The sequence below is a fragment of the Astatotilapia calliptera genome, chromosome 10 (assembly GCF_964374335.1).
Source record: "Astatotilapia calliptera chromosome 10, fAstCal68.1, whole genome shotgun sequence".
Lineage (NCBI taxonomy): Eukaryota > Metazoa > Chordata > Actinopteri > Cichliformes > Cichlidae > Astatotilapia > Astatotilapia calliptera.
This window is the reverse complement of record NC_137431.1, coordinates 14,487,110-14,514,957: the sequence shown is the minus strand read 5'-3', so window position 1 is coordinate 14,514,957 and position 27,848 is coordinate 14,487,110. Positions and strand designations below refer to the sequence as shown.

General features: G+C 40.2%; 1 protein-coding gene across 3 annotated transcripts in view; it reads left to right on the top strand.

Moving 5' to 3' along the window:
- The window catches only part of LOC113030051 (serine/threonine-protein kinase PAK 3), a 47,782-nt gene that overhangs the window by 12,109 nt on the left and 7,825 nt on the right, over window positions 1-27,848 (top strand). For 2 of the 3 annotated variants that reach the window (XM_026181110.2, XM_026181108.2), the window contains exons 1-5: window positions 5,180-5,356; window positions 22,162-22,355; window positions 22,494-22,594; window positions 24,945-25,098; window positions 25,222-25,259. In XM_026181110.2, coding sequence (XP_026036895.1) covers window positions 22,184-22,355; window positions 22,494-22,594; window positions 24,945-25,098; window positions 25,222-25,259 — 465 coding nt within the window. In that variant the 5' untranslated portion in view covers window positions 5,180-5,356; window positions 22,162-22,183. Of the gene's footprint in view, window positions 1-5,179; window positions 5,357-22,161; window positions 22,356-22,493; window positions 22,595-24,944; window positions 25,099-25,221; window positions 25,260-27,848 lie in introns of those variants that run through there. The other variant, XM_026181109.2, reaches the window with a different exon arrangement.

Genomic DNA, 27,848 nt, shown 5'->3' with positions numbered 1-27,848 from the left:
AAAGGAAAAATATTTTAACATGTGAGGAAAAATGGAGGAAAAAGAGCACTGAAGTGAAATAAGCTGGCAATATGCTTTAAATTACCACTTTGTGGCTCTGTTTTTGTCAGAACCTACTTTATTAATATACTGTAGTAGGGCTGCACGATTAATCGTTAGAAAATCGCGATCTCGATTCATACTTATGTGCGATCTCATTTCCAAATGACAACGATTTAAAAAAAAAAAAAAAAAAAGACGACGATTGTACCGCATTTTGATCCGGGACTTAATCTGCATGAAAACAAGCGCTCACTCCTCCTGCTCAACAAATGACAAGGGCGGAGCCTTATACCACGTGATACAGAAGCTGTGCCGTATTTAATGCTTAAATGTTTGATATTACAAAGATAATCTGGGTAAATATAAAATGCAATATTCTAATTAAGCTCATCTTGTAACCGGAAGGTTGCCGGTTCGATCCCCAGCTCTGTCTGTCTTGGTCGTTGTGTCCTTGGGCAAGACACTTCACCCTACCGCCTACTGGTGTTGGCCAGAGGGGCCGATGGCGCGATATGGCAGCCTCGTTTCTGTCAGTCTGTCCCAGGGAAGCTGTGGCTACAGCTGTAGCTTGCCTCCACCAGTGTATGAAGTGAGAGTGAATGAATAGTGGTATTGTAAAGCGCTTTGGGTGCCTTGAAAAGCGCTATATAAAATCCAATCCATTATTATTATTATTATTATTATTATTATTATTAAGGCAAACCCTGATGGCCAGACATTCTTCTTGAAAATGTTTTTGCAGAGAGCAGAATTCATGTCTCCATCAGTTAGGGCAAGTTTTCCAGGTCCAGCCCCAGACCATTACACTACCACCACCATGTTTGACTGTTAGGATCTTTTTATCTTTTTTATGAAATGCTGTGTTAGTTTTATGCCAGATGTAATGAGACCTAAACATTTCAGAAAAGTTCAGAATATTTTCACAAAGTCTTGGGAATCATCACAATATTTTTAATAATAATAATAATGGATTGGATTTATATAGCGCTTTTCAAGGCACCCAAAGCGCTTTACAATACCACTATTCATTCACTCTCACATTCACACACTGGTGGAGGCAAGCTACGGTTGTAGCCACAGCTGCCCTGGGGCAGACTGACAGAAGCGAGGCTGCCATATCGCGCCATCAGCCCCTCTGGCCAACACCAGTAGGCGGTAGGGTAAAGTGTCTTGCCCAAGGACACAACGACCAGGACAGAGAGCCCGGGGATCGAACCGGCGACCTTCCAGTTACAGATACGCTTCCCAACCCCCTGAGCCACGGTCGCCCCGCAAATGTGACACGAGGCTTTTTGAGATGAGGTTTTTTTTCTTCTTGAATCTCTCTGATGGGTGCCATTTTTGCCCAGTCTCTTTGTTGTTGGTGTTGAATCATGAACTCTGACAAATGAAGCTTGTAGTTCTTCAGAAGTTGCTCTGGGTTCTCATGTGGGGATGGATCATCTCAGGTGTTCTCCCGACCGAAGTTTGGTCTGTTTTTAGCATCTTTTTACTGCCATTTGTGTCTGCCACTCAGGGACTCTCATATTAACTTTTATTGGGGGGGTGGAGTTGGCGTTCATCGAAACTAGCGAGCTAACTTCGTTAAACTTCATAAATCCTGTTTTTAATGGATGCCTGGATGCTAAACTTAATTGTTACACCTGGTAGAGCAGCCACACTGATCATTTTATTAGAGATGAAAGAATGTAACTCTCAACGATGCTGCAGTGGTTGTTTCACTTTGTGAACTGAAGAGGAGTTTGGACCCGGAAATGGCTTATGGCGTCAGGCTAAAGAGGGTGATGGCTCTCACAGTGGTGGAGCCTTTGAATTGGCTTTGTAACCCCTTCCAGACTGATAGATATCAATGACTGTGTTTCTTATCTGTTCTTGAGTTATCTGTTATTGAGTCTACTTCTTTGTCAGACAGGTTCCATTTAAGTAAGTTATTGATTAGACTCTGTCTTGCAGTAATCAAGATACCGAAACTGAACTCCGCTTTCCAAAAAGTGTGGTTAGTCGGTTATCTTTGAGTAAGTCAGGAAGGGGGCAAATAGTTTTTCACTGCACTGTATATGTTTTAGACAAGATTCTATGTAGATATATGTAGAAACTCATCTTTCTCTGTCTACAACACTAGTAAATTTCAGACAGGGCTTATTACAAAATGTCACCACAGAGATGTGCTCTGCGTCCAAGGATATTTATAGGATTCTTTATATAAACCTGATCACTGACAGGAGCCTATGGATACTAGTAAATCATGCTCCTCTGAGATTCAGCTGCGACTTGTCCTGTCGGCTCCTGATCTGAGCTTTTACTGCCAAGCATTAGGAAATGATTTGCCTTGTGTATTGCTGAGCTAAGTTTAAGTAAACAGGAGCACATATTTAGAAAAGTATTGCGTGATTCACTGCAGCAGTGAGAATGGAAAATATATTAGTAATGGCAACACACAAATACAGCACAATTCTTGATGGAAGCAGAAAAGCTTAATGTGTGTAAATCCAAAAAATGTTCTTATTACCATTTGTTGTGCTGATCCTAATTAAAACATGTCATGCATGCTTATCCATTGGGATTTATAATGGGGTAGCAGGTATGAGTACAGAATTTCTAAAGGGCATGTGGCTGTGAAAGAAGCACACCGGCTTTAGTAGGAGGTCTGTGCCCTTTCTAATCATTGTTGCCATCCCGGTTTGGGTTTTGTTTTGTTTGATTGTTTATTTTTTCAGGAGACAAAGGGCCTTCTTTTTTTTAGATTGAGAATCAGTATCCTCAAACACATTTTTTTCCTTTGGTGAAAAGGCTTTGTCATTTTACTTATGCTGTCAGATTTATTGTCATTTTAACACTTTTCTATAAGTGTGCCTATCTGCCTTTTAGTGTATAGTTATCCTTTGTTTCCTTAAGAGCAAAGATTATTTTCAGCTTTAACACTTTCCCCCATATAGACAGCGTTTTACAGCCCTCAGTGTCACCTTAATGACAAGTTTTGTCATTTATATCAATGAAGAAGTGGTTAAAACAGGCTGCAGGGTTTTATAAGCGTTTCCCTAGTAAGTCGATCCCCCTGACTAATTTCCGATGCAACCCAGGTTGTTTTGTTGTGGGAGCAGGGCCGAAACCACTCAGTTAAGAAACAGGAGTCGCCTGTCAAGTTCAAATGTTCTTGTGGCTAAGCTAAATGAGCATTTTTCCTTCTTTTCTATATTGGCAGGGTTTAATGAGTTCATCCTAAACACTTGCCTGCAATAGATAAAAGGTATACTGTCAGAAAATAAATGTGCACTAGATCATTCCTGAATGTAAAATCCTCAAGATTTGAGAGCCTGAGGATTATTACCAAACACTAACACCTAATATTATTCTAAAAAAAATCTAATTATTAAATAAATAATTCAAAGCTGTTTTTTTTTTAGTTTTCTTTGAAAATATATTTGCTGTTCATTTAAAAAAAAAAATCTTAAAAGCTACCTTCAAATGTGAATGAAAGCACTGCAAGGGGGCATTATCTTCCTGCAGTTCTCCATTTGAGTGAACAGACCGTCACCGAACAGCCATATTACTCTCTGACAAGGAATCGACATTACAGGGGTTGTCAGGACAACCAGCCATGATTCACAGAGCCACAGATAGGCCTCCACCTTGAGCTAAAAGCACTAGCCATGAGACTGAGCAGATGCTGTGCCAGTCAGCCAATCACAGGTGAGATAGAGGAAAAGGATGACATCATAGGCAAATTAGGGCAACTGCAGCGACAGTTTTGGTTGTCGTGTTCGCCTGCTTTTGAACTCAGAGACTCCGGTTTCACTACCTGCAAGTGTTTGGTGGATTTATCTCAAATTTCAAGGTGTAGGGGAACAAACAAACTAAATGAATGTTGGTAAATATTAATATAAAAAAAACAAACACTGTTATGTTAATTTGTCATTAAAACATGTTCTCAGTTACATTAAAATAGATATGATAAGAGCACTAACCACAAAAGCAACTTTATATATAAACATTGATACAGAAAATTAAATGTTATTTTGTTTTTTTTTTGTTTTTTTAAAAAAACATGGGGAACATGCAAAGTAGGTAGTTTATCCTTGCATAGCAACAGCAACTAATTTGTTAAATAAGCAATACAAAGAAAACCCATTAGGCTGAAAGTAGCAGTAGTTGTAGTATATAATAATCAATCCATCTATCTTCTTCCGCTTTGTCCGAGGCTGGGTCGCGGGGGCATCAGCCCAAGCAGAGAAGGCCAGACCTCCCTCTCCCCAGCCACCTCCTCCAGCTTATCCGGGGGAACACCAAGGCGTTCCCAGGCCAGCCGAGAGATATAATCTCTCCAGCGTGTCCTGGGTCTGCCCCTGGGGCCTCCTTCCAGTGGGACGTGCCCGGAACACCTCACCCAGGAGGCGCCCAGGAGGCATCCTTGTCAAATGCCCGAACCACCTCAGCTGGCTCCTTTCGATGTGGAGGAGCAGTGGCTCTACTCTGAGCCCCTCCCAAATGGCTGAACTTCTCACCCTATCTCTAAGGGAGAGGCCAGCCACCCTTCGGAGGAAGCTCATTTCCGCCACTTGTATCCGTTCTTTTGGTCACTACCCACAGCTCGTGGCCATAGGTGAGGGTAGGGGCGTAGATCGACCGGTAAATTGAGAGCTCTATTATTATAATAATAATAATAATAATGATAATAAAAATGTTTGGATGCATTTGTTTTCTTTTTACAATTAACTGTAAAGTCTCTACTTTTCTTGCAAATTAATTCTCTCTGACTTTGATGCTATTCTAGCAGAAATGTTTGAGAGGCTTTGCCAGTTCTGATTGTTTATATGAACTCACCTGTGTTAAGCTGTTCTGTTCTTATTAAATCTGATGTTTTTTGAAGTTACAGCGGCATGTACTCACAGCTCAGGTTAGCATCGTGTTTAGTGTCTTCCGTGTTTGCAACAGAAACAGTCTTGAGCTTAATGTGCAGCATAATGCCATCCTCCCATCATACTCCCTCTGCAGCTTTGAGCTGTTAACCAGAAAACCAACTGTGTCTGCCTGTTGTCTTTCCCCTCCCCTGGACCAGCTGCCTGCATTAATATTCAACCCCTCAGCCAATCAGCAAACCAGGGTGGATGACATCATGGGCTAGGGAACAGTGAGCAGCCAGTGAAGCATCCAGCCTGCCGAACAAGCTTGCTTTTAGGGTCAGGAACTGGTCTGACAAGAGAATGGCAATCCTGCCTTTAAACTGTCATTAGGACTGTACGGTCAGCGATGAATCTACCACTACTCCGGGCCCAAAGGCGTAACCTGAGCAAGAGAATGTGAAGACATATTTCAGGTAATTCCCTCTCTGTGTGTGCAATAAGGGATGTGGAAGGGGGAGGCAGAGGAAGGAGGAGAGGAGGAGGGGGCTGTGTATGTAGGGGTGCTTTGTAGCCTTTTTTTCTTCCTCCACTCTGCATTCTGCCCTGCTAAGGAGGCAGCTGTTTCATCAGCAGTCTCTCAGTGAGGGCGAGATGGAAATGGATGCCTGCATCAGATGGCACGGGCATGTTTTATATCATTATATACCATCCTGTGCATCACATTGTTTCTGTGTACACTCCCTTTTGCCTCACAAATAGCATCTTTATTGAAGGAGGGGTGCAAAAATCAATGGTGGCATTTGTACAGGCCTTGTGGGTTTGTGTGTGTGTGTGTGTGTGTGTGTGTGTGTGTGTGTGTGTGTGTGTGTGTGTGTGTGTGTGTGTGTGTGTCAGTCCTGGAGAAATGCAGCAGCTGCAGCGGCAACACTGAAACAAAAAAGAAGCAACGCTATTTTGGGTCTGTAAACCCGCGGCTTATGGATGGATGTGAGCTGTATATGCTTCGGAGGGTACGTGGGTGTGTGTGTGTGTGTGTGTGGGGTGGGGGGGGATGGATGGTTAATATGCTGATGGATGCTCTTTTGTTATCTCTGCACCGCCTCACGTATGGTCTCTCTAGAGTGGGCTTCAAGAAGAAATGAGTTGTATTTCCATTTGTGCCTTTCAGTGATCTCTCACCCACACAGCGGTGAAGTGCCTCCGCTTCCTCGCTTTAACATGGATGTGTGTAGCAGCTTCATGGCGGCTGTGGTGACAGGGAGATATACAACATCTGGTCACCTGACTTCACTGGGGATCGGAGTGGGGGTGGGGGCCGGTGCTGTGAAAGCTGAGCTATTCTACCTCAGATTCTTCTACAGCTCTCGGTGGTAGAGGATGATGGAAGAATTGGCCACAGTACAAAGCTGAATGTGTGCCTCTCCATCACCTGCTCCGATTTTAATTTTGCCGTCCCGGCCAACGTAGAGGAAGGACAGATTCCTCTCCCAGGAAGCGCAGTCATCCCTTGAGAAGCAGGGCCTGATGGGAGACCTGTTGTCTGGCTTTAGTGTGAAAGAGGAAGATGTTAGGGAGTCATATCAGTGATTTAGGGAGGGTGAGATGATTATAAAGTGGATTGGGGGAGGGGTTACTGAAGCTGTTGCTCGCTATGAACATTGGCCTTTTACATTGAGATCGATGTCTTGCATGCCCTTTCACACTAATCCTCCTGTCCACACTTCAAGCAAATATGACTGCATTTCAAGCAGTTAAACTACATCTTTTACTACATTTTTGCATTAAAATATTTAAGGTGTCTACTATATAAACTCCTCAACACCAAGGCAGAACCATTGGCTTTTTTCCCCCCATCACAATTTATCTAATATACGCCCAGAACTCTCTGGTTGGTCTATTAAATTTTTTTCTTCCCAGTGTAGCACATCACCCAGCTCCAAGCTTTCCAGAAAAACGGCCGGATACAGAGTGGTAATCCAATGCAGCGTCACAATCAGAAGGCGGCGAGACAATCAGGTTTTGCTATACCATCAGAGTAGAAGTGTTTAATATTTATGCATCCCTCTGTCGAACTGATCTGCGAAGCTGTCGCTGGAAAATTCGTCTCCACTGATCTCTTGGCTGTGCTTCACACCAGTCTTAGATGCTCTGCTTCACATGCCACATTGCATTATATATTCATCGCACCGTTATCGACACAGGTCTATTACACGCAAATGGGCAATTAATAGCTCTCCATTTTGTATCTGTGCGTGTAGCTGTTTACCATCAACAGAGCGCGTTCTTACCTGTATGAGCTTTTTTCTGTGAGTTGGTTACGCACCTCTTATATAAAATAGATATCTCCACTCAAAGTGTTATACTCTTGAATTTTCTGACGAGTGCAAAGTATGCTCAGTTTAACTGAAAATCTAAGTGAAATTATAGACTCGGGCATATGTTTGTTATGTAAACATGCACTCTGCTGGCAAAATGGAAGCATATTGTGGCTTGACTTTAATGCAAATGATTTCCCCACTTGTGACCAACTGACCACTGTGTAACTTTAGTACTTTTCTTTTACTTGTGATGTTCATTGATTCATCTGCCCAGGCCCGAGTAGCCAAAATAATGCAGTGTTTTTATTTAATGTGATCTTATCAATAACACAATAGGAGCAGCACTTCATTAGTGTACTGAAATGATCCTTTATTTAAAAAAAAACATAACTATGGCAGCCAGTTTGTTTCCATGTGTATTATGTGCTCTTCTGGGTTTCCCCATGTTTTCCATTGCTCAGTGTAACCCAACACACTCGGCTTCTCTTACCTCACCTCAGCTAACAAAAGCAGTAGACACAGAACCTCATCTTGGCCTGTAGCCTGCTAACTGGCCTGCCTGAAATATGATAGCAGGACACACACACACACACACACACACACACACACACACACACACACACAAAACACATACAACTAAGCCTCCATCTGTTGAGGGCTTAGTCTGAATGAGTTATTCTGCTATTGTTAAGTGAAGTTATCGTTTGGGACTCATGCTGAAAGTGTACTGGCCCTGTGTGTGTATACATGCGTGTGTGTGCTTAAGGGTATAGATGTTGAGAGTGGAGCACTGGTCTTATGGTAGGTGTGTCAGAGCTACAGTCTGTGTTGTGGATTAGCATGTTGGATTGCAAGCCATCTGGCCATTTTGTCTCCGAAAGGGGAGGGGAGTAAGCAGGAGAGATGGATGGAGAGAGACAGAGGAAACACTCACACACTGACACATTGACACAGCTCCCTGTGTAATCTCCCTACTTGATGTCTGTTGCTACTTAGACAAATATACAAGCAAGCTTATTCTATCTGTTTATGTGTTGTTTGTCTGGCTGCGTTCATTAAAAAAAAAGATATTGCCTGCAGTTTATAATGTTTCAAATACACACCGCAAATGTAGCCTCATGATAGATATTTCAGATGTATTTAAGTTCTAATGCCTTAACAGTAAGATGGATATTCCAGATGGATGCCGGCTGTGGAGAATATAGGGATCAAATTTTGCAGGGGGAGTGAGAGGGTTGGGGGTGGGTTAACAGATTAAAAAGTTTCTCTTTGTCATGGGTTTGCAGAGAGTTGGAGAAGTGAGTGAGCTTGAATAAGTCTGAAGATGAACAGATAGAAAAATATTAAAGGCCATCAAGTAGGAATAGTTTCCAGAGAACGAAAGGACTCTAGATGATCTGCAGATACTGTGACCACAAGGTGACTGTTTAATCTCCTCTTTTATAAGATGTAACTCCCTGATCGTTTGAAATTCACTTTTCAGACCTTTTCTTATTATTATTCTGGTTGTATGTGCTTTGCTTCTTAATGAGAGAACTTCACAGTTGCTCCATCTTTCATGATTGTATATCAAAGATTCTTAGTGTGTTTGGAAAACATCTGGAGAGCCAAAGAAAATTCAGGGCAGAGTTTTAATGGAAAAAGTTTTGCTTTTGTCCATATGATCTTAGCTTTGTGTCTTCAGGTAGAGGAGACCTTGGAGCAGTGTTGACGCACTGCTTTGCCTCCAGATGAACTACTAGTGCTTCAGTTTGTGGTCTCAGTTGCATCGAAGTAGAGTGAGCGTGTCTCAGCTGATTCTCTTGTTGACACAAATATTAGTCCCATGCTAGTGTTTGCCTATGCAAAACCACAATGTAGCTCTGTGCACTTAGCAGGGGAAAGGTTATTAAAGTAGAGCACAGTCGGCTGTAGTGAGAGAACAGTAAGGCTATGCGAAACAGAACACACCACAAAGCTTTTTAACGCTTCGCACAGTTTCAGGGGAAACTATTTAGTGACCTTGAATACTTTGCTGGAATAAAAAAAAAAAAGAAAGCACTTGGGGAGACTGTTTCCACTCTTTCCTTCAGTCATTACAATTGGTACATCTTAGCCCTTTCAGTGGTACTCGGAGCAGGTGCACCAGCTGGCTTAGGAGGGAAATCATGCCCCTTTCTGCCTCCAGATGGCCCTCGGAAAAGCTCATCCATCCCACAATAGTGGATAAAACCCTGTGGTACCTTTTTTTTAAAACCTGACAATAATAAAACATGTGATGCTCACCTGTACTTAGACATGCTATGGGTTGTATAGAAAGTCAGGTCAGCAGTCTTTGAAGAAAGAAATGAAAGTATAGTTTGATTCTAAACTGAGACAAATTACCTGTTAGTCATGAGACTTTTTACCTGTAATAAGCCTGTAAAATGAAAAACTAGGTGTGTGAATGCTGCCTCTTGTTATTCTTTTTGGAATTCATGTTGAGGTTATAATTTACATTTAAAGATTCATGAATCTTTATTAATAGTGTTTTTATTTCATATAAATAAAACAGTGGATTACAACCATCTGCTCTGTTCAAGGATTTGAGGGTTTCCTACCTCAACCTCATACCAATTTGTAAAATGTTTTAGACATCTTGAGTATTTTGCAGTTTATACATTTAAGAACATAACAAATCAAGATTTTTGTTTAAATCTGTCGTATTGCTTTTACAGTAAAACATTTTCTCAGGTTGATCTGATATACTTCTATTAAGGATGAACATATTATACTGGGCATTTGAAGGTTTTCTTTTACTTTTATGGAAATCATCATCTTGGTTTTCTGAGAGCAGATGTAACCATAATTAGAAAAGGGGATGGAGTGCTAAGTTAGCAGCTAACCTTTACATGCTTGGTTAAATAACTGCATCTATAACCTTGACTGGACCTCACAGTAAGCCATAATATTTGTTTAATAATCATGTTTAAAATGCTGGATTAACAGATCCAGTTCACTGACTCAAATTAGTGGAGGTAAGACAGGTGCCCACATCAGTGTCCCCATTCAACCAATGTAGCCAAGCCCCAAATTTAAATCTTAACCTTCTGTCTGTTTTATTGTTGTTGGATTTTTTTGTATCAGGCCATTCCCGTAGTTTTGTCATTTTTAACAAAAGAAAGTATTAGGATTTGTTATTGAATTGCAGTGGGCTTCAAGTGGTTGCTGGATATACTGCACTTTTAGCACATGCTTAATCTTTCAGCCCTGGAGTGTACTACTAAGTGTGAAGTAATCACTCAGTTGAAGATCAAAAGACCTGGACTGGAACCTCTCAAAAGAGATGCTCTCCGCCCTTGTCCCATTCAACTCTGGAAAAATTTGTTCATGGAGAGAACATGATCTCACCTGGATGCCATCCAATTGCCAGCTGTACTGGGCAAGTTTGAGCTAAATGGTTCCTGTAGCCAGGTGAACTTTCTATTCTTGTACTACTAGCAGAATTGAGCTGAGGTTTTACTAGTAATTTTTCTCTAGCAGATTTGTAAATTAGTCCGGAACACAGTTCTTCTATCAATATTCCTTCTTACTCCCACTGTAGATACATCAGACCAATAAGCAGAAGCATTTGAGTTTGATTTTTCTGTCAGTGTAAAGAAACTGATCCAAAGTTAACCGATGGATTTGGAGCAAACATTAAAAACAGTTGCCTATTGAAGCAGGATTTGCTTGCTTCGATGTAACCTCATGGTTAATCAATAACGATAAAGGTCTTAAATGTCGATTTTCAGTCATCAGAAACTCGTCTATTGCTAAGCTAAGTCTATTCTCTAAGTGAGGCTCATGCATCAAAGAAAAGCAGACTCTGACCACAACACAATTTTACCTGGAGGTGGGCTGTCAGGATGGGCTAAGAGAGGCTTTTTTGAATATGAGGAATGAGGAAGCTCATCCTGTTAGGGAAAGTATTGATCAGTTTGCTCTGTTATGTCATAAATGCCCATAAATAAACTACTAGTCATAGAAATGTGCTTTGAATACAGTTAGAATTTTCTGTCAGGAAGGAATTATCACATGTTAACAATGCTGCTTAGCTCATTTATACTGCTGGCAGTTCAGATCTGATAGAAATTTACCACCTGACAGGATAAACTGCTTCAATTAAAAAGAGAGAGAGAGCCACTCAAACTGTCATAACACACAGGGAACGGTAATTTTGTCAGCTCTGGCTGTTCACTAGTACTCGTAACTATAGTTTATTCAATTATTTTAGAAAGTGTCTTCTAACCTAATATTTTTTGCAATATTTACACAAAAATCTACAGCCAATGAGAAAAGCAGCACTGCAGGTTTAAGACATGACATGGTGTGTGTGTGTGTGTGTGTGTGTGTGTGTGTGTGTGTGTGTGTGTGTGTGTGTGTGTGTGTGTGTGTGCATACACACACTTGAGGGAACAGCACTCGAGCAGGTTCGCCAGAACTAAATATTAAATGACAGAGTGAGCTCTCAAGCCTCCCCAGCAGGGGAATTTGGGAAAGGATGGTGCTCAGTAAAATGAGAGTCATGCTGGAGTGTAGACTGTGGGGGTAAAATGAGCCTGCAGTTTCTGCTTTGTTTTAAATATGAGGATCGGTGTACCCAAATCTGTCAGGAGAGTGTTGTTTAATTGAAAGTAAGTGAACCAAAGGGATAATATTTGGTAATACCACTGAATCCTTTGAATGCGAGGGAATAAATTGGCTACTGAAGAGAAAATAAGGCAGGTTATATCATCGTGCCTTTGCAATCTAATCAGTGTTGTGCTAATTGGAATGGGACAAGATCAATGTAAAACTTAACAGCCAAGCAAAAGGGTTCATTGCAGTAATCTAATTTAGCAGCATAGGTGAGAATATTGTGCAATATTTCTTCAGTGTACAAATATAAGCACCTCAAAACTGAGTGATTTTATCTTCTTAGTTTTTATCTAAATGGTTTAGCTACTGGAACGCTTAATTTATTCTTGTCATTTGCAAAAAGTCAGATATGTATGATACGCATACTGTCCAATTTACATTAATTTAATTAATAGTGATTTAATTTACACTGATTAGATACAGTTTCAGTTCAAAGTTGGGAATCCTTTGGAAATTTTTACATTTCTGCCTAAATGTGACACAAACCGTGAACATAACTTTCATATATCGGAAAAGTAGCAAAACAACCCAACTAAACTGTGGTGGGGCGTGGTCTGCGGTGCCGTGCAGGGAGGGCTCATGCACCTGCGCGGCATCCCCAATTACGCCCACTGACCTACATAATTGTGTTGTTGTGTGTTAGTTTTTTGTGGTGTGATTTGCAGCTGACAGCCGAGAGCTGCAGCTAGAATAAATAGAATGGCTCTAACACCGAATCTGTGGTCCTGCCGTGTCTCAGTCACGCCACATAAACAAATGAAATGCGAGTAGAAACAAAGCAAGTAAACGTCAACTGTTGACCGTTAGTTTGATGGTAAAAGTAGAATCAGGTGTTAGGGTGCTGCCTGTTTTTAAATTAAAACAAACATGTATCTAAGTCTGATCTTCAAAACAATCAAAGGAATAAATCATGGCATCAACAAGTGAGATTTATTGATTTTCATCAGTCTGAACAGGGTTACTTAATAAAACAAGACCAGTCACATTTCGTGTGACCTTGGCATTGATCAGATTTTCACCAAAATTAATCAGCTCAAGCTGTTATTAATATCTGCCGTCACACAAAATTTGAACTTGATATCTTGAAAACTGTGGATGCTAAACTGCTAACAAACAGACAGAGAGACAAACATATTGCATGCTCCCTCCCTTCGGGGAGAGAAAAAACATTTGGAGCAAGGTTATTATAGTTAACTGAAAGCTAAAACTTGATGTGAAAAAAACATTTGAACTCACTAAAATAAAAATTAAAACTGCTTTCAAACTCAAGACCACTGTTACCCTCCACAGGAGTGGTTTAATTTAAGCAACCGTGGGTAATCTTTAAGCAACTAAAAGCCTCTCTCAAGTTAGCTAATGGTCATATTTGAGTCCACTATGATGAGAAGACTGGATTAAATGGTATATCTGACAGGGTTGCAAGGAGAAAACCCAGAACTTCACTAAAGGAACAGTGGTTTTCATCTTCTGTCTGTTAAAGATCGCATGAGAAAGCCAGAAACATATTGGAAAGCCTTTGTCGACAGATGGGAACGAAAGGAAAACGTTGCATTTCCTGCAAAAGAACCTCAACCTTGGTGGTGTTAGTGACATGGGTTGGGTCTGATTTTACTGCATCTGGGTCAACGTGGTTTGGATTGTTCCTAAAGAGGAATACGTGAAATTCTTGTTCTTCTACCAATAGATATATTGTGAGAGGAACCTGAAGGGAAGAGTTCATGTCAGGAAAACCCCAAACATCCCAAATTTGAATGCGCCCGAGCATTAGAACAGGATACAGTTCCTGGAAGCCAAAGTGCAAGGCTGCATTTAGTTTAACTGCACAATAGGACATACAGTACTCGACATACTAAAGAGCTATTCTTTTTCTGTACATACATATGTATATAAGTAGCATTTCCCACAATTGATAAATGACCGGGTGTAATATTTTCATTTAATTTGTTTAATATTTATAATTTCTTTCCTATACATGTGGTTTTGTAGACTATGATCGGATGAAACAAGATCATACTCTGGCTCGTGTCTAATAATAGGTCAGTGATCAGAGATATTTCCAAACTGTGCTGTGCATTTTAAAAAAAGAAGAAGAAGGGAACAGAGAGCTCTATTACAAACACTTGATTGAAGTAAAACACCATGTTCTGTCTTAGAAAAGCTACTTGGATAGAAAAATATACTGTATGTGCATCAGCTGTGTTTCAGACCTCAGATCTCTGTGTTAATGGACATTTGAAGTGCTATTTCAAAGTGTATTTGAAAGCTGTTTCATTCATTTACTTTTTCCTTTGTTATTGTGTAATCATGCTCTAGTTGGCATATTATGAGCGGGTATAAGCCTTTTTACTCACACGATTAAAAGATGTTCATAGCTTTCCCCCAAGGCGCGTGTATCCCCTAAAAATAGATGTTTTTTTTGTTTGTTCCAGTGAAACATGTGATTCTTTTTACCCTGGAAAAATAAACAAATGAAAGAAGTCTCACTCTTTGTGCAGGGAGGCATACTTTTGAATATGTTGTAAACCTGTCATCAGGCTCTTGATCAGGTATGGTTATTATATTATGGAACTTATATTAACTGTATTGGCATGACTATTAGAAGTGTGACAACATCTTTCTACATACAGCCAAACTTCCCCCACTGAAACATGAAACGAGGAATAAATTTGCACACCTCTGTCTCACCTGCCACCTGTTACAATAAAAGTGTGTGAGGCAGCTGTGACTTGTCCCTTTCATGAACCAGACGTTGGAGCTGTATGCAAAGCAGAGTTACAGAGTGTTGCAGTAGAAGCTTTAAACCAAAGAAGTGAAGCTTCATTTGACAAAAGTTGAAATGTCAGAATTTCTTTTGTGACTCGGGAATCAAGTCGCTGTCATGAGTTTTAGATGTGCTTTTGATGCTTTTACTTTTTCTTTTAAATGTTGAACAGTATTACATTAAATTATAAAATTCACTTTACTAATGCAGAACAATAGAAAGTAAGAGCTGTAGTTTGAACATTTGCGAGCTTTAGAGGTGCTTGTGTGCGCATTTTGTTACTTTTAAGAGAGTGCACCCACTATCAAATCCAAGGTTTTACATATCACACATCATATATCCATTTTAATACAACCATGTCATTCTAAATTCAGTAAAAAGCCAAAATGCTGAAACGGTGTGTGCAAAAAATCAATAAATGGAACAAAAAAGAATATTTACCTTTACTGTTTCAGATGTCACCACTTATATTCTCTGTTGGATTTCACCAAACATGATACTGTGCTATATCCAAACATCTCGTGCCAGCTCTCAAGCACGGTGGTGAAGCAGTGATGATTTGAGCTTGTTTTGTAGCCACACGGTACCTTGGATGATCTGATATCCTCGTGTTGGTGTTGTTCCCAGACCATCATGAAAATGTTGTTCCAGGTTCAACATTGCAAGTGACCAATCACATTTTTGTGACGTTATTCTTTTGCGCGCCAAGCCATTCATGCATTTATGAAATTCCAATGTTGCAAGGACAATATCAATTCTGCTTACTGTTTATTAAAGGGTTACGGTTAGGGTCAGGGTCCGTTGATCGGCGGACAGAGGCGGTTTCACGCAGCTTTATTACAGTTTTTTGTTTTACGCCGGTTTTCCCCGAAGTCGCAAAAGTATGACGTCACAACATTCTGATTGGTCACTTGCAATGTTGATCCTGGAACAACATTTAGTATGATGATCTGGGAACAACACCAACACGAGGATATCAGATCAACCCGGTACCTTGCAGTCACTGAGTCCATGAACACTTTTTATCAAAGTATTCTAGAGCCTTACAGCTAAAACTTAGCTCGAGTTGAGTCATAACATAGGCCAGTGATCCCTCAAATACTAGCAACTGTACAAAATGATGGCTGAAAAAGAAAAGAATCAAAGTGGACCGGTCAAAATCTAAACCTCAACCTGATTGAAATGCTCCCTTAATAGAGCTATGTATAAGCACGTGCCTGTAAACCTTAATGAACAAACTCCCTTTTTTTCAAAGACTGGTTCTACAAGCAAGCTTTAGAAGAGTGTGCTTACACACATCATTTCAAGTTGCGTTTACCTTATTTTAAGACCTGGTTAGGATGGGATCATTTGTTAGGTCCTGATATGTAAAACCTTCGAACTGACAGATGCCGTACTGTGTTTTTACCATGACTGTAGCTGTGTGCCTTTGCTTCCTGTGCTTATGTTGAGATAAACAATCTGCTGACTGCATTATCACATGTCCCTGTTCAGACATAGGAGTGGCACCAAGCTTCTCATCTGTCTGCAACAAACTGTCAGAAAGTGTTAATGTGGATGACAATCCAAGAACTGCCAAAAATAGGTTTTTAACTGTCAGTGTCAGTGCCTGAAGAAATAAGGATTTTCTGACTTACCTATTTACTGAAATATTGTACACCAAGTTTCAAAGCATAGTCACAGCCTTGTATTGATAAATGAAAACAGCCATTAATTTAGTTTGACCACGAGTCCTCTTTAACAGACATGAATGTCAGACATCGCTTCCCCTGCCCCCCAGTTGAAATGTAAGGGGATGACATATGGAAGCGGGCTACATGACTGCGGGTTTTCTTCTGATCTTGAGGGTCCAGCCACGGGGGAGACGGGCATTTGTGTAGTTACATGTTGACAGCTGTTATTGTGTGACACTGTGTGCGTCTGTAAAGTGAAATTTATCTGACCCTGTGTTTATAAAATGCAGAGTAAAAGTTCTGTACAGATGGAGCAAATAACAATGATGATGTGCAGCTTCGAAGTATCCCTCCTTCCTCCTTATCTTTTGACCGTCCTCAAGCTGTCTATCCCATCCCAAGTAATCAGCATCCTTCATAGAAGGACAGCCGAAGCCAAGTCAACCAGAGAGCGTGTCCTAATCAGGGGCATGGAGAGCTGAGCTTATGGAGCCCTCCCCCCACTGTGGGGCCATTACTGGGCTGCCATGGGCTCAAGATTAGAGCCTCTTCCTGTGGTTAGCCATTCAAATTCAGCATTAATGTTTGAAAGAGCAAGGAAAATGCCTACTCTTCATGGATATATCAATATTTTATAGAAGAGAAATGTGAAAACATCTCCAGTAATGTCTGTGCTGGTTTAGTGTTTTATCTTATTTCTTTTTAGGAGGCTTGCACATTTGTATATCGCTGTCAAAATGTCACATTTTTCTAAAGCAAGTCAAAAAGGATGACGCTGGGGGTGTAACTTCTGTCAAATTAACACGTCATGGATCATTGTTACAGCTGCACTTCTCCTCTTCTGCATTTTGACTCAATTAAAAGTGAAACGATGGAAATCTGTCTTACAATCCTTTTTTCCCCGTTGCTGGTGTAGTCCAGCCTCGTACCAGTAAATTCAGTATCGGTAAAAGTCATTTGTACACTTGATGTATAAGAGACTGGGCTGTGTGTGTTTCAGAAATAGTAGCTGCTTGTTTCAGGGACAGTGTACTTACTGACTGCTTGCCTGCCTGTCAGTCTGCACAGTAAATAGGTCAGTGTTTTATGTGAGCGAAGAATCGGTAATGTCTGGGCCTTCATGAATCTGCCATCTTTAGCCGTTCAGCAGAACTGCCGGCAGGAAGGTGATAAGCTAAACAGCCATACAGCATTAGAGACCACATTTAGATTTGTAATATCTAACTGTGATGCTGCTGCTGCTGTTTTTGTTTGTTGTGCTCACTCACGACTGCCTGTCATTAAAATAAACAGAAGCATCCCGAAGAGGGTTTTGGGGATTTTTTTTTTTAGCCATCATTCAGCCACGTTGCTTTCTGAGGACAGTTCTTTCCTAACGTTATCATATTTATGAGCACTTCAATGTTTTTATATAAGTGGTGTGTGCTCTCGAGGAGGACACGAGTATTGATGAAGCAAAGGAGCCCTTTCAGACAGGTACTCGTTTCTAATAATCTGACAATATGTCAGCTTCACGTGTGACCGTGCACCTCTGAAAATTTGCCACAGTAAACCCACTTTTACTTTTGTGACATCACTCTGCCCAAACTGCTCGCAGAAGTTCCTTTAAATTGGTTTATTATTGTGTGCTGGAAAAAGTCTGAACAGATTCATCAGCTGTTCTGTAAATTGTCATCATCAGAGTGCAGACGACCCCGCTCATGTGCGTTTTAGTCGTCAGAGACACACCGACCTCTCCAAAGCCACCTAACTCCATCCATATATGTTGCTTTCTCCCACTCACTCTAAAGCTTCACATCTATTACAGTGACATATTTTTTTTAACTAAACCTTTACATTACAGCAGGTATGTGACGGGTCAGGCTAATGAGACATAAGTAGTGACTGCAATCTGAAATTGGACAAAACATTAAAAGGAATAAGTCAGTGTATTGCTTCCAGCTGTTTCTATAAATATGCATTCCTGTGACTGTGTGTCATCCATGCTGATGATCAAAGTAACTATTAAAATAGTTTCACCAACACTTTTTTATATCACTGATGGGGACTGTGTAGGGTGTACCCAGCCTCTCGCCCTCTGACAGCTGGGATAGGCTCCATCCGCAGCCTGCCACTGTGAATTGCATAAGCGGATGGATGAGTTGTTGGGTAGAAGTCCATGTAACTGTATGTATTGTGAGCCCAATGCATCACGCATGCGTCATGGCTCCTTACTCCTCTGTTTAATAACAGAATGGCTATTAGAAGCCAACAGTTTTACAAATCCATGTCTGAAAAGGGGGAACAACTAACCCGACTAAACCTCAAGAACTCATTAGTTTTATGTTTGAAAAGTTCAAACTCTCCTGTCGTTGTTTGATGTTGTAACCACCGATTCTTCCCTCCATGTTTTCAGACCAGATATTGACTCGACAGATTAGAGCCCCATCGCTGTTGGCAAGTCTCGCTTGTTTAATGCGCACGTTACTGAATCCACTTCTGTGCGTGACAGTAAAAGCAGTGTGACTTCTATCGAAGCAAAACTGATAGCAAAAAAAAAATGATGTTAACGGATTAACAGAGGCTTTAGTCGCAGCTGTGTGAGTCTTAACAGGACAGGGATGTTTGTGTTTTTGCAATGATCCATAGACAAGGTAGACAGACAGCTTGGATGCCACTTTGTGACACTAAATCACTTATAGTGCTGCACTTTTTCACCGATTATAAAAAATTATACCCCGTGAACTCTCTTAATAGGATAGATGACAGACAGTCAGCCGGTCTGGTTATGGATCATTTAGAAACGATCAGTAACTGTGATTGAGAAGCAAAGAAAAGGATATGAGGAGGAAAAAATCAAAAGCTTAAATAAAAGTTTAGATGTCAAGTTCAACAGTATTTCCACACTCGCTGTAAGCCTGGTGCCACAGTATTAAGCCATAAAGCTTAATAATCCCTGCGATCCTTCAGCTAAATTTGGCTGATTGTGTCAGATTGCATATAAAGGTTACCAAACCTTGTCTTCCTTATTGCCTGGACAGCCGTGCTGTATACACGCCCTGTTTCTTTAATGTGTCCACATTGTGAATTTCCTCTGTAAATAGCAGAGTTTTGTTGGGTTTTGTTGTCAGTGACACGCCCAAACTCCAACCTAAGCAAACCTGTTTTTTGTTGTCGTCTGGAGTCTCGCATGGAAAGCGCCAGCATAGTGCTCCCCCACCAGCAATATATCTCATAAGATCTTTGAAATGCGGTATTAAAATAATAGCAACGACATAGTGGCGTTTTAAAATCATAGTATGTCTCTGGAGCTGACTGGTTATTCAAAAATAGTCGGTGCCTTCTAGCTAAGCCAGATCAAAATCTAATTTCAGTTAACCGTGCTGTCAGGAGTGAGTCACTTTTTTTTTTTTTTTTTTAACAGATCATTCTTGGGAAAGGGTGATTTAAAGGTTTCTCAGGGATTCAACTGATGTAACCTCTGTTAAAGGAAGATGCTGCAATATTATTTTTATCCCTATCTTCCAGTGGTGGAACGCTTCTTGTTTTCAGTTCTTGTTCATGTTCATGTTTTACATTTCAACTCTACATTCATCTACAGCGAGCTGGGCTGCTATTGAATGCCAGCAGTGTGCATGGGCTGATATTCGCCAAATAATTTCCGGCAGTCGTTGTTGAATAGTTAATCTAATTGAAAAGATCGCAGTGCGAGCTATCACGTCACTAGCAGAGGAGAATACCAAATGCTGTCTAATTAATTAGACATAAAGATTATGTTGGCAGCTTTTATCTCAGATCCATGTTTAATCTCCAAGCTTTTATTTAATGTAATATAAACTTTCACATATTTTGTAGTTTGTTTCTTACGAGTCATAAACTCAATTCCTTACACATTAAAGCATATTGGTAATGTTATGCAACGGAAGAACATGTTTAATGTTTAAATGGAATAATGAAATCTGTTTACTGAATCCGTTGGATGTTTACATTCAATCAGCAGTTAACAGGGAAACAGTTAATGATGATGTTGTTTTTGTGGGTTTTTTTGTTCTTAATCTGACATGTTTCTGAGGTAGTTACTGCACAGTTAAATAAACAAACAATGAGCATGTTTTGAGAAGCCTTGATTTGTGGTTCTGGTGTCCTGCCCAAACAGGTTTATGATGAAATGACACATTACTGACAAATCCCTTTCACAACAAGACAAGAATTTGAGGCAGCAGATGGAGATAGCCAGAGGTATTGTGTAATAACGCTGGTAACTGTCAAAATCTGATGAAACGGTGGCTTCTTATCATGTCGCATCGTTCCACTAATCAAGTTCTTTTATTCCAAACCAGTTCTTTTGGGACGTTAGGGAAGAGTGCAGCGTGATCTATCAAACTGTGCCTAGTGGAGGAGGAGATGGTTAAGTACAATTGTAAAGGCCACCACGAAGGCACGTGTGTGATTCGTCAAAGGCAAGGCTCGCTGTGTAAAAGCTTGAGAGCGTGTCTTTGTTCGCTTATGTAGGTCTCAAGCAAGGGGGCGGCCCACATGGATGGCCCGCTTTCTGGGATGCCTGTGCTGCACATCACATGATGGGCTTGGCCTCAGGGTGCGGCACTCAAGGAGTCTAAGATGTGTAGATGCAATGGGTAGATGGAAGATTAGAGCATGAGTGATGGAAATATTTACTCTTGCCAGATTCTCTGAGAATCAGTTCTTGGTTGTTGAGTCAACCTTTAAATCTAAATTAGATTTAAATCTGCCGTGCAAAATATCAGCCGTGTCCACATAGGAAGAATTAAGTGTACTAGTACTGTTACTTATATTTAACCAGGAAGTACTCCTGAAATCAAATCTCTTTTACAAGGGAGAAAATCAGAAACATAATCAGAATCCTTAAGGAAATTATATGGTTACAGTTGCTCCAAGACAATAAGGACAGTAACAGACTGAACTAAATGAAATAATACAATAGATTACAAAGCTACAAAATATAAGAAATAGCTGTAATATATAGAAATAGAACTTTTAAATATCAAGAAACATTGTGACTCCTTAAACCCTCAAGAAATTAATCAATTAGTTTTAATAATTATTACCTTATCCATCACTTGAAGGGCTGATGGTTTGGTCCCGCAATCACTCCACATACCGAAGTTTTGCTTACCAAGACACTGAAACTCCTGATGGCTGTTGGACTTCTTGCATGGCAGCTTAGCTGTTACTATAACACTATAGCACTGTAAAGTGCTTTAAGTACCACTGAGGTAGAAAAATGTAAGTGCACACCATTTGCATGAACATATTAATATAAAATACCACTGTGGATTTTTTTTTTTACTGTGGCTTTTCTACTGTAAAACTGCCCCTTAAACTCCATGGCTTGCTCCTGACCTTAATAAAGATCAATCAGGCATAGCTTCTTCATGAAGTCATGCGCAGCCACAATCCTGGCAGATCAGCTGATCTCACTGCCAGTCCATATTAGATGGGGTGTGAGCCGATGGCCTACACGACCTACAATTTTAGCCTGTCCACGGGTGCTGTGCATCAGCAAACCGCTTTGCAACCCACCAGCTCCTTCTTTTCATGTTGTATCTGACTTACTCATTGTCATTACTCATTGGTGTTACTGATACCTGCTCCCTTTTACACAGCAGGTCTTGGTGAACCAGAACACCTAATATGTACTACAAATGGAAATAATGCTTTTGTGTATAAAAAATGGTATTCCTCAGTTTAGCAAACTTCACATTGTTGTGTATTATGCATAGGGCTAAGTGCAAGTGAAATTCAAAGCTAAGATCAGTGCAGAGGGTTTTTGTAGCTTTCATCACCTGCTGCTGTTTGAGTTCTTACTGATCTATACATAGACTTTTTCACACTGAGCTCCTACACCTCTCTCCTTCTCTCTTTCCCAGGGCATTGTGAGTGCTACTAAAGATGTCTGATAGTGTTGATATTGAAGAGAAACCACCAGCCCCCCCCTTGAGAATGAACAGTAGTTCCCGAGACTCTTCATCAGTGAATCACGCATCCAAACCGCTTCCAATGGCTCCTGAAGAGAAAAACAAGAAGGTCCGCCTGCGTTCCATCTTCCCCGGGGGAGACAAGAGTGAGTATCCTTCTCAACATGTCGCCTTCAGGCTCAGCAGCACATTGGATCACATGGTTTACTTGTTTCCTGTGTGTAAAGAAAAAAAATAGATGTTATAAATGAGCTTGTAAGCAGATTTTTGTCAATTTCCTTTAGCAAACAAGAAGAAAGAGAAGGAACGTCCTGAGATATCCCTACCCTCAGACTTCGAACACACCATTCATGTTGGCTTTGATGCTGTAACAGGAGAATTCACAGTGAGTATCGCTTTCACCCGATGATCAGGCATATAAATGAGGACAGATGTGCTTCTAAAATTCACCTCTCATTTGAAAGCAAACTTACAGGCACACATTTCAAAATTCACATTTCCCTAAATTGATAGAGTCAGCTAGTAATTAAATTTCCTCCACATAGGTTTGGTAATACAAGTGACCCGAATGACAATCACTCGAACCTATCAAGTGAAACCTGCACTTGATTCCTTCAGTGTTTCCTGGTAAATTACATTTTAGGTCCAGGTAATGCCAAAGACAATAGACTGTCTTTGGCATTACCTAGTTTGTGATTCAGTAGAGCAGTTCCAGCACAGATTTTTAAATGCAAAGGTAATTATTCTAATTATTTAAAGCTTTACAGATGTATGAATACAATTTACTACTCTGTGGTGAATTTTGAACAGTAAAAACTACAGTCTTGGGTAAAACTAAGTTCACCACATTATTCAATAACTCGGGGAACCACCTGTAATAGCAATAATGTGAAGTAATTGTATGTCTCTCACATCATTGTGGGGGAATTTTGGCCCACTCTCCTTTATGTTCCTTCATTTTACTGAAGTTTGCGAGCATTTAATTAAACGCAGCTCTATTAAGGTTCTGCAAAAGCATTTTATTCAGGTTGAAGTCTAGACTTTGACTTGGCCACTGCGACACCTTTTTTATTTTTTTATTTTTCAGCCATTCTCTTGTAGATTCATTGCTGTGCTTGGGATCATTGTCCTGTGCCATGACCCAGTTTCTGTCAGACAGCCTCACATTTGACTCTAGAATATTTTTTGCTATACCAGAGAAGTTTTTAGTCGAATTAATGACTACAAAACAAGCCCCAAATGTGGTGCTGTGCATTATGGCCAGGCATCTCCACGTTGGTTTCCCTTGTCCAAAGGACATTGTTCCCAAAGTCTTGTACTTTGTAAACCTAAACTATCCCGCCGTGTTCTTATTAAAGAGAAAAGGATTTCTCCTGGCAACCTTTCCAAACAAGCCATACTTGTTCAGTCTTTTTCTGATTGTACTGTCATAAACTTTAACATTTAACATGCTGAGGCCTGTAGAGTCTAAGATCTAGCTCTTAATTTTTTGTATGGTCTGACCTTGGGATGAATTTGCCAAATTGTGGGGCTGTGTTAACACACATTTGAATGCTCCAGACCAGCAAACTGCTAAAACTTGTGTTTTTTTATAGATGTGCTCACACTGGCTGATAACCAGCTCATCAAGTGCACTTTATTAGCAGCACCTGGCTGCATAACAGTTCTTTTGGAAGCAGTAAGGGTGTACTTATTTTTTCACAGGACCATGCAGACTCCTGTGTGTACAACAGTTGTTTTTATTGCACTCTTTGCATTTGGTTAGCATCCTTGGTGAGATTCTCGTTAATGGGAAAAGTATTAAAAAGATGCAGTAAACGATAAAAACAACATATTAACATATTCGTACACCCACTCACTCATAATAACAGAGATACATATATTGAACCTAGACTAGTTTGACAGTGCTGGGAATAAACTACTAATGCAAAGTCTAGTCTAGTCTGTCCTATACTAAAAAATAATTGTAGGAAGTTTGCGTCTTATCATCACAACCCTATAAAAACGTCCTTACACTAAGGATTACATATTCGGGACTATTTGACTACCAAATGTGCAGCACAGGACCAGTAACAAATAGTTCCTTGTTCATTTAAAAGCTATGTGCCTGTGACACACAGAGCTCTTTTAAGAGTTTTGAAGCAGCCACTTTTACTTGTTTCAGGGTTTTCAGGGAGAATAAAGTACATCGCTCTCGATTTTTCCCTTGATCTCCCTCCAAGTATGATTTCTTTTTTTTAACCTCCATTGCCAGCCTTTTTTCCTCCAGCAGCTGATTTGCTTTTAATAGTAAAAATGTGCATGAGTTTACAAAGCTGGCATGAAAGAAAGCCATTGTTGACGGATATTCACTTCCCATTAAAGATAAAAAAGAATTGTCTCAAAAGATTATTTTATGCTCCGAGTAAAGAAAGCAATAATGCTTTTATACTAACCAATTAAATACAAGGATAAAGCTAGCGGCTTTCTTTTAAAATTCATTTCTTATAAAAAGCTAATCAATTTTTGTTGTTGACTGGCAATATAAAGAATATTTATTTACATGGAATATTAAGGATCTTTTTATTTAATCGATGTGTTTCAAATTGTTGATCACTGAGCTTTAGTGATCAAATATACCATGACGTTAAAAAATGTGAGAAAAGCCTACATAAACATTTTGTGTTTCTCTCAGACACAGATTGATCCTTTTGTCTCGAGATGCTTTAACCTGTGGCCTCTGTCTCTTTGTAAAGGGCATCCCAGAGCAGTGGGCACGGCTCTTACAGACCTCGAACATCACCAAGCTGGAGCAGAAGAAGAACCCGCAGGCCGTGTTGGACGTCTTGAAGTTTTATGACTCCAAAGAGACCGTCAACAACCAGAAGTACATGAGCTTCACTTCAGGAGGTAATCTCACCTAAATACTCATGGAAAATGTCAGTTAGCAATATAAAAGGCTAAAAGATCTGCATCTAATACAAAAGATTTTCAGTATGTTGTTTTAAAAAAAATGTCTTCTTTTCATTTCAGACAAGTCAGCACATGGGTACATAGCAGCAAACACTCTGGTGAGTTCTTGTAAACCTTCTTTGGTCACTGTTTGTGGTTTTCTATGACTAAATAATTTATTTAGAAATCATAATCTAACAGAGTTTATGCCAGTTGCTCTCTTCATATCCCTGGACTTATTACGATGGTATATCAAATCTCTGACCCATAGCCAGAGCCACGATCTCTGCAACATTTTATTGCTTTCAAAAATGTCTGATTAATGGATGCAGGCAAATAAATTCTTATAACTTATCAGGTAAGTTGCAATATTAGGTGGTTTATTTCTTTGTCCTGATGCTCAGAGTATTAATGTGCCTCTCCACCTACACCCCAGTAAATCTTCATCACTTCACCCTCGCTGTCTCTTTCTGGGATTTTCTAGAATAGACCGTGTTACTTTAAGGCACGTTCTCTTCACACAGCCTTCTCGCTCTAATGGACAGAGTGTGCGTGTTCCCCTCTGGAGGCTTACTGCCATCACTATGTGGCATAATTCCCTGATTTTTGCATACATGACAAACACTCTTGCAGCTCCCGCATAGAAACGATGGCTGCTGCGAGAGCCACCACTGAGCTTTGTTTATTTTTCCAATCGACTTAACCAGATTTTGAAATAGACGGAGCTTCAACTGCATCTAGAAGGACTCCCGCTGTGCTGACCTCATTCCTGACTTTGACCAGAGTAATCTATGCTTTCTGCACGCTGGGTGAAGAAGTGGAATCCGAGTCTGTTTAGTAGGATTTGCTGCCCCGGGCAAACTACGCTGGGATCTCTTCATGCAAAGCTATTGCTTGATACAGCTGTATGCCTGTGAAGGGCAAATGGGTGTGGCAGTCCATCTAAAAGATTGTGTGAGTGAGCACAGTAAGGCTATTCTAAAGCATCTCAATCTTGGACCGTCACAGTGCTCAACAGCATGCAGAGGTGACTCAGCTATCGGTCATAGTGCCAATTTTAAGTCTTAAGGAAACAGAATTACAGGAACGTTGCCAAAAACTCCTCTATTGAAGAAAGTCCTCATCAGCTACAGTACCTCATATTATTTCAACATCACTTTATGCAGAAAAATATGTGAAAACTAATGTTTTGTTTGCTGTAAGCAGCTCTGTCTACAGCCAGAAGCGACCATGTTTAAATGGGTGCACTGCACAGATACAGATGCCTCTAATTACTGTGAAGTAATCTCTAATAAAATGACTAACTGCACATTGCTACAACAGCCTTTGTCTCCATCTAACTGTCAGTCAAAGCAGCTGCACTCCTAACTTTGGGCGTAAACAAAAATCCAGCTTCTTTTTTTGTACCAGGTTGTAAACATAATTATTTCTGCTGTAATGTTGAGCATTTTAATGTGGAAGTGTGCAGCAATTTACTTTGCAGCCTCAAGTGGTGATTAGAGAAACTGCAGCTTTTGCTATGTTGGTTTCATATTTTAGCACGTAGAGGTTGCTACCCATAATAATAATAATAATAAAAGAAAAGAAAAACCCTATTCAATGTCTATATCTAAGATTTTCATTTGAGCTCTTTGAACTTCAGTTTGAGCCCGCGGTGTCTGCCTGACCTTGACTTTCGCTCAGCATACATATATAGCTGCATATTTTGGCAGTACAGACATCGTGCTGCATCCAAATCCAAGATTTGGTCAGGCAGAAATTCACGAGGAATTTAAAGTGCCAAACGTTATCCCCAGAGTCCTCCTTTATGAGACATTAGATACACCCCAGAGATTATTTTGGCAGCAATGATTACTTTGTGCTTTTTTTTAATTGTTAATAGAAATTACATTAGTGAAATGAAACAGTCAAAATAATTTGACACATTCTCAGGAGACATTGCCTGTCCTCAGTTTTCTTGGCTCTTAATTGTTGCTTTAAGTGATTCATGTTTGGGTTTTCCTTCTTTATTGGAGCTTTTTAGGAATCTCTCCCAGTTAGCCAACCGTTGAGTCATATGGTATAAGGCCACTTCACCTTAGCTTCCTTTTATTACGAGTTTGTCAACAAATACCTGTCGCTAAACCGCTGTTCGTGTTACTACATTCATAACAGGAGCGTGGGTTATATCTCACATTGCACTGGCTGTTTTCATCACTTGTGTATTGATGTTGTTACTGTAACGTCTGATACTTTGAAATCCAGCATGGTTGGTGCATGGGTCTTTTTTTTTTTTTTTTTTAAATGAGAAGAATAATATTTCATGCAGTTTGGTTGTGCTCACACAAAACGTGCATTCTGTGGATGGTTAATTGAGAGAAGAGTTTCCCAGAGGCTTTGATTTTTATCAGCAGCGAGTAGTGATTATGCTCGAGTATCTACAACAGTTACAAACTCCATCGACATTCCTGGCTGCCAGCTAGTGCAACATGACTGCGAAAAGTACTAGTCGTTTACTTAAACACAGTACTCTCGGGTTTCAAAGTAAATATAGTGGAAAGACATATTTTTGACACATCACTCTGCCTTGTGTGTGTGCGTGTGCTTGACTAGACTGGGTGTCATTCAGCTGCGATCTCATTTTAGTTGAAAAGGTTGGTTCATCACAGAATCAGACATTAGGCGCATACATGCATCTGCTCAGGATAATGTTATTGTCAGTACTGTAG